The sequence below is a fragment of the Typopeltis vanoorti genome, chromosome 12 (genome assembly GCF_054136105.1).
Source record: "Typopeltis vanoorti isolate ZY-2024b chromosome 12, IOZ_Tvanoo_1.0, whole genome shotgun sequence".
NCBI classification, from domain to species: Eukaryota; Metazoa; Arthropoda; class Arachnida; order Uropygi; family Thelyphonidae; genus Typopeltis; species Typopeltis vanoorti.
Genome location: NC_143560.1, coordinates 124,418,665 through 124,439,284, shown reverse-complemented (window position 1 = coordinate 124,439,284; position 20,620 = coordinate 124,418,665). Strand labels below are relative to the sequence as shown.

Here is a 20,620-nt window from a genome sequence, read left to right as displayed (position 1 = left end):
ACTGGCCTGCCTCTGTGAAAAAAAAAAAAAAAAAACCTAAACCAAAGCTATGGTCCTGTTTTACATGACCAGAGACAAATTCTTATTAGCCAAATTAAGACTAAGGTCGAAGTACTGAGTCCTAATAATTATGACTATTAAAAGAAAAAAAATTATGTTAGTTGAATATGCACCATTCATATTCTTGAGATTTTGAGGCCATCATTAGTTCAAATTATAGTTTTTTTTTTTTAGAATTTCATAGGCTTCTTTAAATTTTTGTTCATACCAAGTTTTAGTGTATTGTAAGGAACTGACAGTCTGGTGGGCTGAGTGGTAAGCATTATCAAACAGACTGTAGAGTTTAAATCCAGCCATGAGTGGGCATGGATATTTGTGAATGTCTTTAGGTGGTAGATGGATTTCATAGCCCAGTGTGCACCCACCACCCCTCTTATTGAAGAGGCTTGAAAAAAAGTTCCATGTTTGGTCTCTAGAGCAAGATACCAAAAACAATATAAAAATAAAAACATAAGAAATATCCTTATTAGCCCACCCACTGCATTAATGTACATTAGGTTTACAACTTTTCATGGATGGGGAGTGATAAAAAATGCCTTTCTAGTCAGTTCTGTGGTTTTCTGATCCAGGACAGGATCAGAAAACCACAATTATTAAATTTAATGCACCATTTGTGCTCTTTTTTCCAGATAGGAATTGTGCATCCAGTTTTGTCTATATATGTCGCAAGTTAAAGGTGCACCGATGGTATACTCCAGGGTGAGCTAGGAAAGGAAAGGAACCCTTGGTGGAGTTGAACATGTTTTTCAATTTTGCATGAGTTTAAAGGTGGTAGTATTCTGTTATTCAGATGATTCAGATGAATATCATCTGATATTCCTTTAATATATGGAATGGCTAAGGTTTTATTGAAATCTAATTTATTTTTAGGTTGATGGTATTTTTAATATAGCCTTTTTTTTTTTTTTTTTTTTATTTAGAAAAGTATTGCTGATAATATGTAATTAATGCTTAAGAACTATAAATATTTGCTCACTGGAGCAAATATTTATAGTTCTGTTTTTGAGTGTATTAATGATGCCTATGGTGGTGGTAGTAGTAGTAGGAGTTTATGTATTGGCTACTATGTGCAGGCTTATGGAGACAGTGAAGGGCTGCCCAAAGGAAGGCTTGTGACAAGTGTATCCAGAATGGAAGTGTGTTCTGTATTTCATTTTCTGTGGTGAATTGGATATATTGTTTATTTCAGGTGGCTATGGAAGGTGTCAAAAGTGTAGTAGCCGTGGAGAATTGCAAAAATATCATCAACATATCTAAGCCAAACTGGGTTTTAAAGTAAAGAAATCTAGAGCATGTTGCTCAACAGCTGGCAATAGGAGGGGTTGTGGCAAACTTCATGGCAGTACCTTGTTTTGTTTTAGTAGATAAAAGTATTTTATCACTCTAGCAGAACATGGTGAATGGACTAAGATGGCAGAAATTTGTCCTGTAAAAGAAGAACTGTCATTGATCGAAACATTTGTGAAAAGAGCAGATATGTCAATCAGACTAATAAATCATTTTAATTGAGTATTATGTTCTTGAGCTTCTGTAGCTCAAGAGAGCTACAGAAGCTCAAGAGGCTTTTACAACGAAGACCTTTGGTTGTAAAGACCTGGGTTCGATTCCTGTCCATGACACGAGGAACCTTTATCTGGTCTCTTTCGACTAAAGGTGAGTTAGCTGGTCTCATATGGAGGTAGAGGGTTTTTTCACTCCAAAACTTGGCTTTTTTTATCCCTCAGAACAGGCAAACCGGCCCTGTGAACACACATGGATCTACAGCCATGAATACCAACAACAATACGTAGAAGAGATAGGATTCTCACCACGTGTCATTATGCCTGTAGTTAACCATGAGTCACATCATGATAGTCAACATCTGGATAAGAGACGGTACATGAATGGGATGATGTTCTTAATTTTGTTTACAAAGTATTGTGTGTTTTTAAGGGAATGAACTACCAGCTCCTTGAGTATCGACACTAGTTTCTCAGCTAGGTGATGATAAGGGCTGTTGATATCTTTAACAATCAGCTGAAACAGCATATCCTCTTTGTGCTTCTTAGCAGCATGGAAGTAGTTTTTTTAACTGTCTAATGGTCAGGAAGTGACTGACTTAAGCAATTCTAGAGTTTTCTTTTTAATTCAGTTAGTTGGGTTATATTTAACAACAACTTGATAGGTTTTGTTGTCAGAGACCAACTGATTCATTTTTGTGCAGATAAGTTGTTCTGCTTAAATTAACAGTAGCATTACTTTTATCTGCTTTAGTAATCGCAATATCCTAATTTGCTCTTACTGATTTAACAGCTGCTAATTTTGTTTTGGTGAGTTTTTAATGGCACTTGTGATACAGTAAAAGATCACTGGAAACACATAGACATAAGAATGAATAATTTATTAATGTAGATGCTCTAACCTGAATGACATCACTCTAGCATGTAACGCACATCTGTGAAAAGGAATAACAATCCATTGTTCATGCTCCACCTTGTGAATCTGCTTGTGCGTTGGTTATGACCTGCTAGATTCAGGCAAAAATATCTGCATTATTAAATTATTACTATAATTTTTGTGTGTATGTGTTTCTAATGTCTATTTTGGTGAGTTTGCTAGTTGGTGCTTTAGTATTATTTAAGATGTCAGACGTTTCTAATATTGTATTTTATCAGCTAAATTAGTTGGGATTTGATATCAATATGATACCACAGCAAAGTTGAAGCCTTCATTAAGCAGCAAGAGTTCACAATTATTCAGGATGTGGCTTAGTGGCTTAATCAAATGATTACTCATTGTAAATAGTTGATTGACACTATTAGCACTTATCTGGAGTTGGCTGCTCCTTGATTCATTCACTGGTCATGAGATATTCAAACTGCTATAAGTTTTTAAGAGTAGCTTGAATTTGCCTTCTGAGTATTACTTTGTCAGTATGGATAAATTCAGAGTCAAGGTGAATTTCTTTTTTTTTTTTTAGTTTGACATAGTAAAAAATCAAATTACTATCGCTACATCTTTTATAAAAATGCCAGCCAAATGATCAAAAAAAAAAGAAACACACCTTTAGTTTACCATAGTGATTGCAATGCTTCAAAGTTAAATCCCCATGGATTATAAGAATACTTCTTTTTTTAGTGTTATATGGGAAACAGAATTCATTATGGTAGACTATTACAAACAAGTTCTAATTCTACTTGCTGACCTCTGGCAGAAAAACCTACATGAAAGCTATAGTCCTGTTTTCCCTTCCAACAACAAATTTTCATTAATTTTAATGATGCAGCATTAGTGTCCAATCATGTCAGGATAGTGAGTTTGTTATTTTAAATGCAATGTGAATGAACAGTGTTTGTAAAAACATGCAGCCTATGAAAAATACTGGCACAGGTAACAGTAGATTACATTATATAGGTAACAGTAGATTTTATATTACTTTTCAGTTTTTTAAAGTGCTTTCAAAATAAAATGCAATTTCCATAAGTTTAATGCTCGTTTCTGTTTCACATCATTATACCATCATGACTATTACATTATACCCATTCTATATATATAAAAAGATAAGCTGAAATTTTAAACGTTTTTATGTCACGTTTTTTGTCAAGTGACAAAAATATCCCCTACATATATATGTTTGGTATCATTTTTTTCTGAATTTATTCAGAAAACTGTCATATATATATATATATGTCCAACATTGTGTTTGCCAACAATTTGTTATGATACAGGTATCCTGTGATATATGCGGCTTTGATTAATGCGGTTTTGATTAGTGCACAAAAAATTATTGTGACCGTAAACATGATATATGCAGTATCAAATTTGATTAGTGCGGCCTAAAAAGTTTGAAAATAAGCAAAGCATTAGACTTGGTGAATGAAACCGATCAGATCACGTGGTACGAGTTGTGCTACAACGTTAGTAACTCACTCTCGGCCTCAGTCTCAGTGCTTCAATTTATCAGCAAAGCATGGTGAGTATAGAGGTATATGTGTATGTATTACAGTGTATGCTTACGGCCTATCCGCATATCACGAAATTTTCAAATTATGTAAAGCATTACCCTTTGTAACCATGGCCTCTAAAAAGAGTAATAAACGAAAACATTACTTTGGATACTAAAATTGATATTATTAAAAGGTTTGATAACGGAGAAAGCAAAACAAACATCGGAAGAGCTCTAGGCTTTGATGAATCAACTATACGAGCCATTTTAAATAAAGCGGCTGAATACCGCGAACAAGGCAAAGTGCCATCTGGATCTTTTGAGTATGCAGCGTACTAGGAATAGAAGCCCATTAATGATCAAAATGGAAGATTTACTATTTCTTTGGCTAGAAGATTGTAATCAGAAGCGTATTCCCATCGACAGCAATAATCTTAGGCTCAAGGCTTTAAGCCATTTTTCTGCACTTAAAGAAAACAAATATCAAGATGTGACTGCAACATTTTCTGCAAGCAAAGGCTGGTTAGAAAATTTCAAATCTCGATCCGGTTTGTTGCAGCCAGATATCCAGCTGAATTAAAGAAAATAATCGAAGAAAATGTGTATAACTATCGTCAAATATTTAACGTAGAGACAAAACTGGCCTGTTTTGGAAGAAAATGCCAACAAAAACATTTTTAGCAAGAAAAGAACGAACCACACCTGGTTATAAAGCATCCAAAGATCGCTTAACACTTTTACTTGGAGGTAATGCCGAAGGTAATTTCAAATTAAAGCCAATACTAATTTAACGAACAATGAACCCAAGAGCTTTTAAAGGCTGTAACAAACAATCCCTTCCAGAAATATGGGAATCAAATAAAAAGGCATGGCTTACCAAACAGTTGTTTGAAGAATGTTCACTTCGCATTTTTGTTCCGCAGTTGAAAAATACTGCAATGAAACTAATTCAGCTTTCAAAGTTCTTTTAGTATTGGATAATGCCCCTGGATATCCCACCTCACTTAATGATTTAAATAGTAATGTGCAGGTTATATTTTTATCACCGAATACAACATCTTTGATACAGCCTATGGACCAGGGAGTTATTTCTGCATTCAAGGCTTACTATATTACAATTTTCGCCCAGGCAATTCAAGCTACAACTGGAGACAATCCAATCACTCTAGAGGAATTTTGGAAAAAATACGATATTAAACAAGCAGTTATAAACATTCACGAGTCTTGGGAAGAAGTGACAGCCAACTGTATCAGAGCAGTCTGGAAGAATCTTTTGCCTGAATCTGCAAATAATTTTGGTAGTTCTATTAATCCCGTCAACGAAGTTATCGATAATATTGTTTTGATTGGAAGTGCTCTTGTTTGAGAATGTCGATTCAGAAAATAGTCGGGAATTATTGGAATCGCATTCAAAAGACCTAAGTAATGAAGATCTTCTTGGAATCGAACATCAAGAGGCATACAAAGAGGAAGAAGAAAAGGAGAGTGAAGAAATGGAAGATGTATCTAAAGAAATCACTATCAAAGAACTTGAAGAACTGTTTAGGACAATTGAGAAGGCAAAAGAACTTATACTAGAGATAGATCCAAATGTAGAGAGAAGCATGAACGTTAGTCACGGTTTAGATAAACAAATTGATTATTATCGTAAAAGCATGGAGGAGTAAAAAAAAGCTACGACTGTTCAATTTACGTTAGGTAAGTTTTTTATAAAAAATAAATATTTAGATAAGTTTTTATGTAACAAATATGTATAAATAAAATATATAAATACATGTCACCCTAAAAATTAAATGATGTTTAAATTTTTATATTTTGCAGGATTCATTATAATTATTCCCATTAATTCTTAACATTGAATAATGCGGTTTTGATATATGGGGTGTCCATCGAGAATTAATTAACCGCATATATCAAAGGATAATTGTATATCGTTTCAGGATTACAACAATTAAACTCATTGTCAACCATTAGAACAATGAAGAGACAAAAAAATTATCACTGTTGCGTGGACAGGTATTACTTCAATATTGCTTCCAGGTGGAACAACATTGCATCGTGTATTTAAATTGGAAATAGAAATAGATACGTATTCAAATTGCTATTTAAATGCAAATGATAAACTTAACCAATATCAAGATTCTTATAACTTATAAGCAATACAAGCAAAGGTAGCAATTACAAAGCTAGCCCCCTGGGTGTCGAGTCTTTAAAATTTGAGTCATCAGAATTCAAGGAGAACCGACCTACCACCCCTACAGCACCCAAACCCTGACCTACTCAGGGGTTGGGTGGCGTAGGCACCAAGGGGGGCAGAGCCCCCCTAGTTACTATATAATGTAGTAGTCATTTTGTACTTAGTCATAGCAGAGTATATTCATTTTGGAAAGCAATACTTCAAAGAAAAGTAGATGAAGCCACCAGAAATGAACAGAAACATGGCAATGGCATTGAAGCAATTCTGGAAGAATTTACTAGCAAAGGTGCAGTTGATCAGGGCAAAGATACAGCATGTCCCAAATTGTTGGTGGCTTCAGGCAACCATATTTGTGTAAGTTTAGGGGTATTCATCAGTTCTGATGAAGCCTTTCTAATCTAAACTTTGTGCAGATATTTTCAGCATAGAATAAATAAAAATAATTCTTGAATGCCTTTTATTCCCAAAGTAAGAGGGCAGAACACTTTTAGCCCAAACTTTAGGATTTGCATTATCTCTGACTCTCTTCAATACTACTTAGATGTCAATGTCCACTGATGAGTGGGTACCCTTGAATCTCACTAGCAGCATTGATACATATATATTTTCACCAAAAATTATGTGAAGCATGCGATAGAGTTGGAGAAACATGGATAAAAAGTACTCAGCATAAATTATCTCCATTAAAAGATGTGATAATCCATCACACTCAGGAGAACCCTTAATGGAATTAACTCAAATTTGTAGCTGTCTCAGAACCTGTGCTACTAAGCAGCATGAAATGCATAGTTCCTTACAATATATGCCATGTAGCTGTAATTTTAAATAGAGATATACACTAAAAGACTAAACACATGCAATATATTTTTATATTTCTAATCATTTTATCATAGTCTAATCCTTTCATCATATCTTTTTTTTATAGTTTGTTATTAATGGCAGAACAAAATAAGAGAAACTTCCATTCTAAAATATGTTTTTTTTTTTTTTTTTTTTTTTTAATCTGAGAGGAAAAAAATGCCATCAATGTATATGGAAAATGGTTGCTATCAGCTACTGTAAGTAAATCTTGTATCAATCTAGAAAAATAAATGCCAGAATAATTGTTTGGAGGTAATATTGCATAATTATCACCTCACCAATAATCACCTTAGTCTTCTCCAAAATAATGTAGAAAGTCATCAGTAGCCAACTACTTCACTACATAGAGGTCCACCGATTAATCAGTAACCACCAGTATGGATTCTGCCATTCAAGATCCACAGCTAACCTTGTAGCTTACATCATCCACCACTAGATATATATGGCATGGAAAGTTCAGAGAAACTTGTGCTGTTGCCCTTAACATTTCCAAAGCCTTTCACTGGGTGTGTGGCATCATGGCCTGCTAAACAAATTGCCATCCTTCAGTCTTCCTGCCACCCTCTGTAATTGGGTAGCCAGCTTTCTCTCTATTCATTCTCCAACTCATGGCTCAGTCCTATCATCTACTCTCTTTTTCTTGTTCATAAATGACCTACTCGCATTCACCACTAATCCTATCCATAGCTTTGTTGATAATAGCATTTTCAACTCATCCTACTCATTTGACAAACCAAGCAGTACTCCGACATCCCAGGTTAAAAGATCATCTACAATCAGTACCTTAAACATTGATCTTCATACTATCCTTCAATGGGATGATGACAACCATGTCATGTTCAATGCCACCAAAATACAGTCTTGACTTTTCCTAGCAATAGAGATCTCAGCTCACCTACCTTTACCCTCAGTAACACACAAGATCAGATCTCTCTCTGCTTAGATAACATTTATCTTCAATCACTCTTGGAATAAATGCATCCCATCAATAGCCTCCTCAGCATCCAAGCAGATGCTGAGGAGGCTCTTTTGTTCAAAAGGTCATTTTACACCCAACCAACTCCTAACTTTATACAAATCCTAAATCCATCCATGCTTAGAATACTTGATCTGTTCCAGAGGCAAACAATCTGGCTCTTTAATGATCCCTCTTTTACAGATTCACTTCAGGATAAAAAAGAAAAAAATCATCAATAAACTTCTATCTCAGACCTCATATGGCACTGATGTGCTCAGAGGTCTCTTGACTTCTCCTGTATGGAATCAATATATCTACTCTATAATATAAAATGATAAGCCTTTTTTGTAACGTTTCTATGTCACATTTTTTGTCAAGTTATTTGAAACATTTAGAAACTCAGGGGCTACCCTGAGTGTCGAGTCTTCAAAATTCGCATCATCAGAATTCAAGGAGAACCAGCCTACCAGCCCGGAACTCAGGGGGGGTTGGGTGCCATAGACGTCAGGAGGGCAGAGCCCCCTTTTGAAGACTCAACACTCAGGGGATACCCTAGGAGCCATCATCCATAGTCACACAAATCAGAATTTGTGTGACTATGGATCATTCAGAGATCGCAGGCATGATAGTGGACGACCACGATTGACACGAAATCCTGCCATAGAGGTGTTGCATGGAAGGACAATAATCCAGAGACAAGCACATGTGCCATTGCCTCTGCTATGGAAGTATCTCGATCCAGTATATTGCACTCTGAGTCCTTACATCCATTTCATCTGCAACGGGTTCAGTTACAGATGGTCAAAGATTATCCTCGACGTGTCAAATTTGCACAGTGGTTTCTGCAGAAAAGTGCCGTAGACTCGGATTTTCCAACTTGTGCTTTGTTCATGGATGAAGCTTCATTTACCTGCGAAGGGATCTTCAATCACCACAATGCTCATGTGTGGCCCATGGGAACCCACACACTGTGCGATCACATGCTACACAACAACACTTCGCCATTAATGTATGGGCAGGTATCGTCGCTGGCTGTTTAGTCAGCCCATACCTGTTACCACCCCGACTGGACTCCCAGAAGTATTGGACCTTTCTGGAAGAAGTTCTGCTGGATTTACTGAACAATGTTCCAATGACTGTGCGTCGGAAGATGTTGTTCCAACACGACAGGGCTCCAGCCCATTTTGGCATTTCTGTGCGTCAGTATTTGGACAGGTCCTTTGGGGCTCGATGGATTGGGCATGGTGGACCCTGTTGCATGGCCCCCCATGCTCACCTGATTTATCGAGCATCGATTTCTTTCTGTGGGGGACCCTTAATGCTATGGTGTACGAAATGCCTGTTGCCTCTGACATGGACCTCGTGGCAAGAATCACCATCACCGCTGCTAACATCCAGGAAACTCCAGGTATTTTCAAAAATGCACGACAATCAATGCAGCAATTAAAATAATACAGTTTTTTATGCTACTTACTGCTTTGTGTTATTTCTGTATCTTTGTGTCCCTGTTAGTACCTTCCTGTGGCTTTTCAGGTGAATATGGTGAATATTTTCCTATGTGAATATGGTCGATTTTAATGTTCTCTACCTCACTTCAAAGTTTATACATGGAATTTTGAACAACCCTGTATGCACTGTGCTGTAATTTTAAACAGAGATATAGACTAAACACATACAATATATTTTTATATTTCTATTCCTTTTCATCGTCATCATCAAATTCCTGATATATATACCCTCAAGGGGTGTACAGGATATGATAGTACTACGTGAAAAATATGCATCATTACTAACTCCCTATCTACAATTTTTCTCCGAATCAGTCTGTTACCTGTCAAGCCTCCAACTTTATCAAATCTTATATTTTTGTCTTCTAAGGCACTTTTTACTGTATCAATCCACCTGAGATTAGCTCTGCTAACGCATTCCTGAAAGCTGACAATGTCAAGTTCTTTCCTATTATCCTCGTTTTTAATATGATATTGCCATTAATGCCATCTGTTCATGCCCTTAATCTTTCTCAGACTCCCATATCTGCAGTCTCTAGTCTTTGGTCGAGTGTTTTACTTCTCACCTAGCTCTCAGATCCATAAGTTAAAACTGGTTTGAACACTGTCTTGTATACAGTTAATTTAGTGTTCCGACTAATTTCTCTCTTATTCTATATGAATTTATTCAATTGACTTCCTACCATACCAGCTTTGTTGATTCTGTTGTCTATTTCCATATTTAATTTACCATCTTCACTAAAAATCGTGCCTATGTAGTTGAAATGTTTCACTTGTTCTATAGGTTCTCCATTCACAATGAAGTTGATATTTTCAATGCTTCTGCCTATTTTCATTGCCTTTGTCTTGTTATTGCTGATTTTCATACCATATCTCTTACAACAGTTATTCAATTTAGTCAGGGAATCTTGCAGACTTGTAGAAGATTTATTTAGAAGAATAACATCATCATCTGCATAAAGCAAAGAGCCGAGATTAACATCCCCAACTTTGATATCCGGTTTGATGCCACTTTACTTCGTAATGTGATACATATAGATAATGAATAACAGAGGGGATAATGTATCCTGGTCTGACACCAGATTTAACATTAAACCATCTTCCTGTACTTCCTTCAATTCTAACTGCTGACTTACAACAACTCAAATAAAGACTAAGTATTGCTTGATATAATGCTCCATTGACACCATATAAATAGTCTTTTGAATAGCTTCTCTCTTGACACCTTTTCATATGCCTTTTCCAGATCTACAAAACTTAAATACAGATCTTTGTTATATTCCCATGATTTCTCAACTATTTGGCATAAAATGAAAATCTGATCCTGACAGCCTCTATTTGGCCAGAATCCAGCATGTTTTTCGTCAAGCTTCTCTTCCACAATCCTTCTCAACTGTTTCGCAAGTATACTTGGATATATCTTACCAGGAACACTCAGTAGAGAAATACCTCTGCAATTCTCACATTCAGTTTTATTTCCATATTTATATATGGGTACTATGAGAGCTCTACTCCAATCATCTGGAATTCTTCCCTGTGTCCAGGTCTTCTGAACAGAGGGATGAATTCCTTTTATACCTGCATACGTGAGCATTTCTGGTCGAATATCATCTACTCCTACTGCCTTACCACATTTCAAGCCTTTATGGCTTTTTCTACTTCAAGTATGGATATGTATTCCTAACTGCATGCCTGGTCATTGTTTTTTTTTACCACTGTGCTGTCATCACTGCTTGTTTCATTTAGCAGTTTTTCAAAGTAATTACTTCATACTTCAAGGATATCTTTTTCTCCCGTTTTCATGTCACCTTTATCATCTCTAACTCCTTTTACAGCACTCTTTCCTCCATTCCTAAGCTTCTTCAACAACCTCCAGAATATTTTGCCACCTTCTTGATATTTATTTTCTATATTCTTACCAAAGTCTTCCCATGACTTTTTTGTTTAGCTAGTTTTACACAGTGTTTAGCTTTCTTACATTTCTCTGTATTCTCTAAGAGCACAAGCTGACTTATTTGCCAGGAACTTTTGATATGCTTTCTTCTTTTCTTTCACTGCCTCTTTAACTTCATATGTCCGCCATGCAGTTCTGATTTTTCTATCCTTACAGCAGACAACCTCACCACATGCCTTTCTGGCTGAATCAATCAATCAATTCTATTCCTTTTATCATATAATTATACCTTGTTGTTAATGGCATGATAAAATAACTAACTTCAATTCTGAAATATTTTATTTGTCTAGGGAGGGGGGAGAAGAAAAATGCCGGTTGATTCATGGGTATGTCATGTGACTAAAACTATCATATGAGTAGATTGTTGTAAGGTGGGGTTTTTAGTGTATAACTATTAAAAAAGCATTTTTTCTATTCAAAAAGCCAAAGAGCAGCAAAATTAAGAGGAAGCAATTTGTTGTATGTTGCTAGCACAAGTACAGAGTGATCCAAAAGTAAAAGAAAAAGTAAAAATTCAATAATTCGAAAAGTATAGACAGTAGCACGATGTGGTTTTCACAGTAAGACATGGGATTTTTTTTAATAACAAAAAATTTTATTGCCAGAATAGTTACATTTGCCACTGACAGGTGGCACAGCACAGTTCGCAATGCAGCTAGGGTTACAAATGCTCAGTGTGACAGCCGTCAGATGTGGCACAGCATTGAAGAGGTTTTCAGCTGTAATTCCTGTCACATAATTCGAATAGCTTCTTTCAACATGGCCAATGACGTCGGCCAACCTCTGTACACCTGTAACTTCAAGTAGCCCCATAACCAAAAGTCACAAGGTGTAAGATCTGGAGACCTTGGTGGCCATTTGTGCTGGAAAGAACGAATGAGGACACGGTCATTGCCAAATGTCGATTGCAGCAGGTGCTGGACAGGACCCGTGATGTGCGGAGGCGCTCCATCCTGCATAAATGCTAAACTAAGCAGCGCTTGCTTCCCTTGCAAGGAGGGAATGATGCTGTCTCTTAAAAGCACTGCATAACACTCGCATGTGACAGAAACAGTTTGAAATGTACCGCTGTGGACTTCCTCAAAGAAAAGGGGGCCTATAATGAATGACGCAGTAAACCCGCACCACGCTGTCACCTTTGGCTGATGCAAAGGAGTTTCCACAATTTCCAGATCTGTTTAAATAGCGGCAAGCAGCAGCTCCGGGACCACCACAGCGTTACTTGTTGGTGACAAATGTAACTATTCTGGCAATAAAATTTTTCATTATTAAAAAAAATCCCATGTCTTTCTGTGAAAACCAAATCATACTACTGTCTATACTTTTCAAATTATTGAATTTTTACTTTTTCTGTTACTTTTGGATCACCCTATAGAATACTATAATATTTGTCACAAAAATCTTTTTGGCTTAAATCATAAACACAGTATGATGGTACAATATAATCAAATCATGTTATTCGAGGCATTGTTTGGTTAAACAAAGTTCCTCGACTGTTTCTATCAGAGAACCTGCAGAAGAGAATAGAGAGTCAGCTACTGGAGCAACTTCAACAGAACTGAACATATGCACAATCAACAAAAAGGCATTAATGAAAAAGAGGTGAAGCTAGCAGGAGAAGTAGCAAAGAAATACAATATCAAGTTCAATTTACCATGAATGGAATTCATGTTAACAAGACAAAAACAGGAGAAATCCTTCTAAATAATATTATTATTTATTCACGCACTACTGATTAGGAAAAGGAGGAGATACCTATGGTATTCAACCAGTGGCATAGCTGGGGGGGGGGGAGGTCTGCTCTGGGTGGCACTTTTCATGTGAAACACAATTTTATTTTTCGACGACTCTTTTATGTGATCTTAGTAATTTTTATTACTTACTTAATAATTAGTTTTTAATAACTATGTTTACAACTAAAATAAACAAAAACATAATGTTTTAATTTATTTCCCTATACGTCGTTTTGACTTTTTATAGTATTTTGCTGTGTATCGAGAGGAGCAGCAAACTCAGGAACCGCCCTGGGCTGTAAAAGCTCTAGCTACACCATTGTATTATTACACTAAACACTTTATCCTTTTTTTTTTTTTTTTTTTTTTTTTGCAGTTGCTGTAATTCTTGCATAATATGATTTTGATAAATGTTCTGCCACCATTCCAAACGCAAAATATCCTTTCATATTTGGCCAGCAAGAGACCAGAAGAATTTGAGCCAAACTGGATATCAAAAAAAGTTCTCGTGATATAATTTCTCAAACTGTATTGAAGATCTGTACTGCCGTACTGTACTGCTTTTTCTCTTTGTCCTGTTCCACTGCACCTTATAATCAAACTCATATTCCACCCAATGATAAGAAAAACAACAAATCATTTCTAATTACTGTCTAATTTCACTCACTCCAATTCTTTCTAAAGTAATGAAAAAAATTATTAATATTTAACTTCTATGCTATCTTGTAGCCTCTCAACTAATACACAATCAACAGCATGGATTCAGCCAATTGTTGATCAACAGGGAATGATAATGCACACACACACTGTAAGCCTAAATTGTAAAAGGGAAAATGCTCGTTGTGGCAGCTTGACTGTTGGGTGCAATGTCCAAAAATTACCATTAGCCAAACCGTGGGATGTATCACACAACCATATTTATTAAGATCTAGTTGTGTTTTTTAAATCTGCTTCTGATTTCAAAAGTAATAATTTTTCTTCATCTGATTCTATGAAAAGTGTCCTAAATATGGTCAACTAGACTTGACTGACAAAAACTGTAGCAGTAGGTATATTTCATGTGTTCTTCAGGATGAATTGGGGCAGATCCTATATTCATCACACTTTCCTATTCAATAGTTACTTGCCAAAAATAAAAAAATTAACAGAATATTTGCTCCTTGCTTCATTTCACATCCCTCTCAACATGCAGGTTGTAGTAATAATGCTGTTACTATTTCCCTATATCTTTAGCACCTCAGAAAAAATAGCTCAAACTTTAAAGAAATATAATCTGTGTACTACTTTCATATCCTATTTGAAATTATCCAATCTTAGCCATTATCCCAAAAAGCAACCTCCTAACCCCCCTCAGTTCCTAGTTTCTTCAATTTGTCATATTAAGGTTTAAACTAAATCTGTCAACATCCATCTTGAAGAAATATAACTCCTATTACAATTATGGTCAGTCAGATCTAGATGTACTATGCCTTGGACACCTTGCGGAGAAATATTATTATTACTCAAAATTAAGTGGATATTGAATACCATATTATTTCTTAACCGAAATAGCCTTATTTCAGTAATTATTATTACTATTATTATAGTAATAGATAACAAGATTATTTTAGAACAGGTGAATTCATTTAACTACCTAGGATGTATGATTTCATATGAAAATGAAAAAGATATAAACCTAAAAATTGCAAAATACTTAAAAATAACAGGTGTAATTAACTCCATATTTAAACCAAACCTAGTACAAAAACAAACCAGACTAAAAGTATACAATACATCAGCCCTACCAGTCCTATTGTATGGAAGTGAAATCTGGACAATAAAACAAAAAGACAAACAAAGGTTAATAACAGCTGAAATGAAGTTAATGAGAAAAACTGCAAAGTATACTCTATCTGATCACAAAAGAAATGAAGAAATTATGAAAGAATTAAACCAGGAATCAGTAATAGAAAAAATAAAAAATATAAACATAAATGGATACGTTGAAAGAATGAAAACAGAAAGATTACCAAATAAGCCTTAAATTACAAACCATCAGGAAAATGAAAACCAGGACGCCCTCTTAAGAGACTCAACGATGACTTCTAAGGCCAGAACAGGCCACTCTAGGCCTAAATCCTTGACAGGTATGATGATGATGACTATTCATCATGGAAGACCCATTATTCACAGAATACCTATCATGCCATGACTTCTCCTTCAACTCATTCACTTCCAAAGTACTCACAACAACCTCTAGCAATCTGTTCACCATCCTCCAAGCAAAAAATCTAGTCCTAATACATTGCTAACCACACTTTTATACAATTTCCAAGGACGATACCCTTGTTCTCTCCATTCCTGCCATGTACCGAAAAAAGTCTTTAGTGTCAGTCGTATAAAACCCCTTTAATAACTTATATGCTTCTATTACAGGGTGTTCGGGATAAATTTGACAGTTTCGTAAGGAAAAAGAAAATCTTCTTTGTATCTATTAAATTTAATGAATTGACAAAAAAACATTACAGGCAGAGTTAATTACAATACTATCAACAAGATTTACTCAAAATAACCACCATTAGCATCGATCACAGCTTCAATTCTGCTTCGGAACCTCGAACAAGCTGATGCTACAGTCTCCCTGGGAAGGGCCGCAAAAACTGTTTTAATTTTATCCATTAACTGGGCTTTTGTATTACTGGAAGTGCGATTGGTGTCTTTTTCAACTGTGCCCCATACAAAATAATCCATGGGGTTAAGGTCTGGGGAGTTTGGAGGCCAAACATTTGGACTGGTGAAGTCGTAGAAATTTTCAGACAACCATTTTTGACTTTTCCCAGAGGTGTGGCAAGGGGCCGAATCCTGCTGCCATACATACGGCCTACCATTGGCTACCCTTGTTATCCAGGGCTTGACTACAGTTAGCAACTCCACGAACAAAGCCCGAATTCCAATGCCAGGGTTCTTCAACACCTGTTCCTGCAGATTTGCGAGGAATTCTGCTGTACGAACGCAATCAGATCGTCTGCTAGGGATCTTTCTTCTTGCTACATCCTCGTAGTCACCATTGCAAGTCTCTAGTTCATGCCTGATTGTTTTTACTGTATTCAGGGAGCATTGGGCAGCAGTCGTAATATCCTTATTTTGATGGCAGGCACGAATCATCATGATACAAGTTATTCTCTTCCATGATTCAGGTGGGTTCCAGCTATCCATCCTTTCTGACATCTTGTATATGAATGAAGAAGGGTCCAAACTTTTAAATGAAGAGAAGTGTGTGTTAATACATGTAACTTACGGAAAAATATAATTAATTATAAATATGTCAAATTTATCCCGAACACCCTGTATGTCTCCTCTTATTCACCTATCAACTAGATTCTGAAGCATAACAGACTTTCAATCTTTTTCCACAGGGTGCATTCCACAGACATTCCATTCCATATCTGTATTCTTCAACAAATATGTAATATGATGTAATGTCAACTAGACCTCACTGATCATAATTGTAGTGGTAAATATATTTCATGTGTTCTAATATGATCTGCTGTTTTGGCCACCTTTACAATACATCATCTGAACTCGTAAATGCCATGTCTGCAATCACTCCAAAATCCCTGACCTTATCAATTTCTTCCCATCAGAATCCATCAATATAGTAAACAGCTTGTATTCTCTTTACCCCAAAGTGCATGATCGTATAATTAGCCACAATAAACTGGCAGACTATTTACGAGGGTGGTCTAAAATGAAGAAGTTATAAAAAAAAACCTTATTATGAGAACTTATGAAAAAAGTTCTCAGCCTAACAATGAAAAACACAAATTTATAATTTCAAAATTATTTTTATTTTTCAACATAATCTCCCTTAAGACTAATACATTTATTCCAGCGATGCTCCAGCATCATTATCCCGTACCTGTAGTGGTTCTCAGTAAGATCTGCAAAATATCCCTCTACAGCTGCAATCACCTGATTCGAAGAAAAATGCTGAACAGCGAGGAAGAGTTAGAAGTCAGAGGGAGCCAAATCTGGGGAATAGGGTAGATGTTCCAACGATTCATAGTGCAGATCCCTTAATTTTTCCATTGCCAAAACACCCTTGTGGGCAGGTGCATTATCCTGATGAAAGATGATTTTTTTTCTTCTACAAACTGGGTCTTTTCTCACAACATCTAGTCTGGTTAAAAGATCGAAATAATATTCCCCAGTAATTGTTTTACCCTTTTCAAGATAATTCATAAACAAAGGGCCTTTAGCATCCCAAAATACACTGATGCCATGACCTTTCCTGCTGATGGAACCGATTTTGTCTTCTTTGGCACTGAACCACCAGCTTCTGTCCACTGTTTTGACTGCTGTTTGGATTCTGGTGTGTAATGGTGAATCCAAGTCAAATCCATAGTAATAAATCGACACACAAAATCAGATCTTTGAGTTTCTTATTCGGTTTTAAAACTATGTGGGATTTAATATCCCCTTAATTTAAGTAACACAAAATCAGTTTTATTCTTGTTAAAACGCTCCAAGCACTGTTTCATGCGAGTGTGTTTTTGATCTGCTTGTGAGCAAGCACGGCACCCATCTTGCGCAAAGCTTTTTCATTTGCAATTGTTCATGCAAAATATATACTACACATTCTTTTGAAATGCCTATAGTCTCAGCAATTTCACGCACTTTGACTTGCCGGTCATCCAACACCATATTGTGCATTTGATCAATGATATCTGGTATTGTTACACTTTTTGGACATTCTTCACGTGGATAATCTTCAAGGCTGATACCAGCCATGTTTAAACTTGGCAGCCCATTTCTTAATTGTCAAAAATGAAGGAGAAGAGCGCCCGTAAACTTTTATGAACTTAGAATGAATTTCTTTTGGCGTTAAACCTTCTTTAACAAAGAATTTTATAACCGCAAGATACTCGATTTTATTCATTTCAAGGGATACAGACAACACTTTTGCTTCAGACAGCTGTATAAAACAAACTACTTGATAGAATAACTTGCAATTTCACATGGATACTTATGACAGATGTACCAACTTAGAAAAAAAAAAAAGTGATGAGGATGACTTAAGACCAACCTCGTAAGTCATCCTCATCACTGATTATTGTCTTCCTTCCTAGGTTTGCATCATCAGCAAACAAGTAATTATTCCCCTCTGAAATCAATTCCTATATCACTGAAAAATTATGTAATTTCTTCTATTTTACAATATATTTCCTATATCATTGAAAATCTCTTATATTTCACTGCAGCAAATACAAGCATGACAGTTTTTTCTTTTTTTTTATGAATCATCAGCAACAGATTTAAAAAAAAAAAATCATACTAAATCTTAATAAACATGGTTGTGTCAAACTCCATAAGATTTAGGAAGCAGTAATTCTTAGATGTTCTGCCCAAAAGTGAAGGCTACCCAGCACACACAGATGATATTTCTCTTAGGAATTTAGGCTTACAGGATAATACGATCCACTTTTTTTTTTATTGTTGTTTATGTGTGTTATTATAATTGTATTATTTTATCCAAGATGATATCTCCATGGCAAAGATGAAATAGTGAAACCATTAAACCTGCGTTCAATTCTTTTAGGCTTATGTGCTTAACCACCACATAAGCCTAAATATCCATTCATTAGCAGCTGATAATATGCAAGAGGTATAGCACTGCTTTATAGGGTTGTGCTTCTTTGAAATTCTATGCAAACATTTTAAGAATTCCAAGGGAGGCAGATATTCACCCTAATATATGTTCCAATGAGGACTGAGTCTATACTGCTTGAAGTATAATACACACATTATTTTGAATTGGGTGATTTATATCACATTCAGGTACAATACGAATTGATCCAATTTCCTGCAGATACCAGTGTTCACCAATAAAAAAGCTTGTCAAGAATGGACAATAATACATGTGGGAATTTACCAGAATTATTCCTCAATAGCTGAGCTTACAAAACTGTAAATGCAAGCGATGGTTATGTACTCCTTATCCAAAACTTCAGTAGGTAGTAAAAGTTGTGTTGTATGTTAGTGAGTTAAACAAAGTTAATTCAATAACAGCTTGCAAGCCTCCAAGAATGCTTGAGATTACATAAATAACCCATTGGAAAAATTGGCAAAATCATGAAACGAATGTATTTCCACCAAACAGTCCATATCTAGATTCTTGTTGATAAACTGTTGTGCTAAAATCACTCAACTGGCAAATTCCTCTTAGTGTATATATGCTATACAACTTGTTTTTTGTTTTGATTGAAGTATAGTGAAAACATTTACAATGATTATTTTACAAATAACTTCAACTTACCTTTTTTGATAGCATAGTGATAGAACATAATCAGAATTACTCTCCCGCAGCAGAAACAGGCTATCTTGACATCCCCTATCCCATAAAATCCATTCAGCAGTTTCTCGAGATATATTGCCATAATAGTATAGCATGGGTTCCACTGGCACAGCAGATGCTGCAGCACAGGGTGGTGGACAATCTTCTGACATTGTTCTCACATCCTGCTTGTTCAGTTCTGGTAGGAATGGGATGCATTCAATAATTTGATAGGGAAAATACACCCTGTAAATAGTCCATTAGGATAACAAAAAATATTATTAATCTGTATTTAAAAACTTCACAATAATCATGACCTAAGTTAAACTGACTCATTTGTGGATTTAGAAATTATTTTAATGGAAAAAAGGGCCTAAAATGCTTCACTAGCAGAAAACCATGAAACAGGAAAGAAAACAAAACTGTTATTAAAAATAATAAATAATATCCATTATCATTTTTAAAATAATAATGAATACACACATTCTTTAGTATTTATTCATGAAATTATAAAAATTTCAAATTAACTGCTATAAAAATATAACCTTTGACATTAGATGTTTTTTTACTGAACTATAGGTTCTCATCAGAAACCAAAAGATCTTCATTAGCCATATGTTTAAAAGATATACATTTTTGTAAGTGAAAAAAAAAACTGTATTTTATGCTGACAAGTATATCAATGTACAAAGCTTGAGTAAGGATGTAATGTTGTAGAAAGAGACAATCTGGAAGCAAAGGAGCAGCTGTGTGAGAACTAAGCAAACTCAATAATAATTAAGTGATAGGACTTGATATATCACAATACACTTTAAGGAAATTTTCCAGGGAGTTAATGGTACTTTTGACATGATTGTTTAATAAGAGCTTGAAACATTAGGGAGAACAAAACTGTTCTGCTGAACAAAAGGAGAACCCCAAGAATTATGTCTAAAATTACAGGCATGGTGGGTAAGGTGTTAAAGAGCAGGAATCTCTATGAGGGTCACCAAAGGGTGGGTTGTGTTTTAGCAAATGCACTTTGCAAAGAGCAGAGTCACTAAAGGTGTACTACAGGAGAGGTTTCTCCCTGTGTGGTGACAGGGTAAAAGAATAGTCCCAATGTAGCCAA

At 35.6% G+C, this 20,620-nt stretch overlaps 1 protein-coding gene across 1 annotated transcript in view; it reads right to left on the bottom strand.

Annotated features, from left to right (window-relative positions):
- The window catches only part of LOC150101205 (uncharacterized), a 242,979-nt gene extending 223,297 nt beyond the window's left edge, over window positions 1-19,682 (bottom strand). Inside the window, exon 1 of the mRNA XM_090402189.1 lies at window positions 19,492-19,682. Within this exon, the coding sequence (XP_090258315.1) occupies window positions 19,492-19,682 (191 nt within the window). The remainder of the gene's footprint in view (window positions 1-19,491) is intronic.
- Window positions 19,683-20,620: the final 938 nt, after the last annotated feature.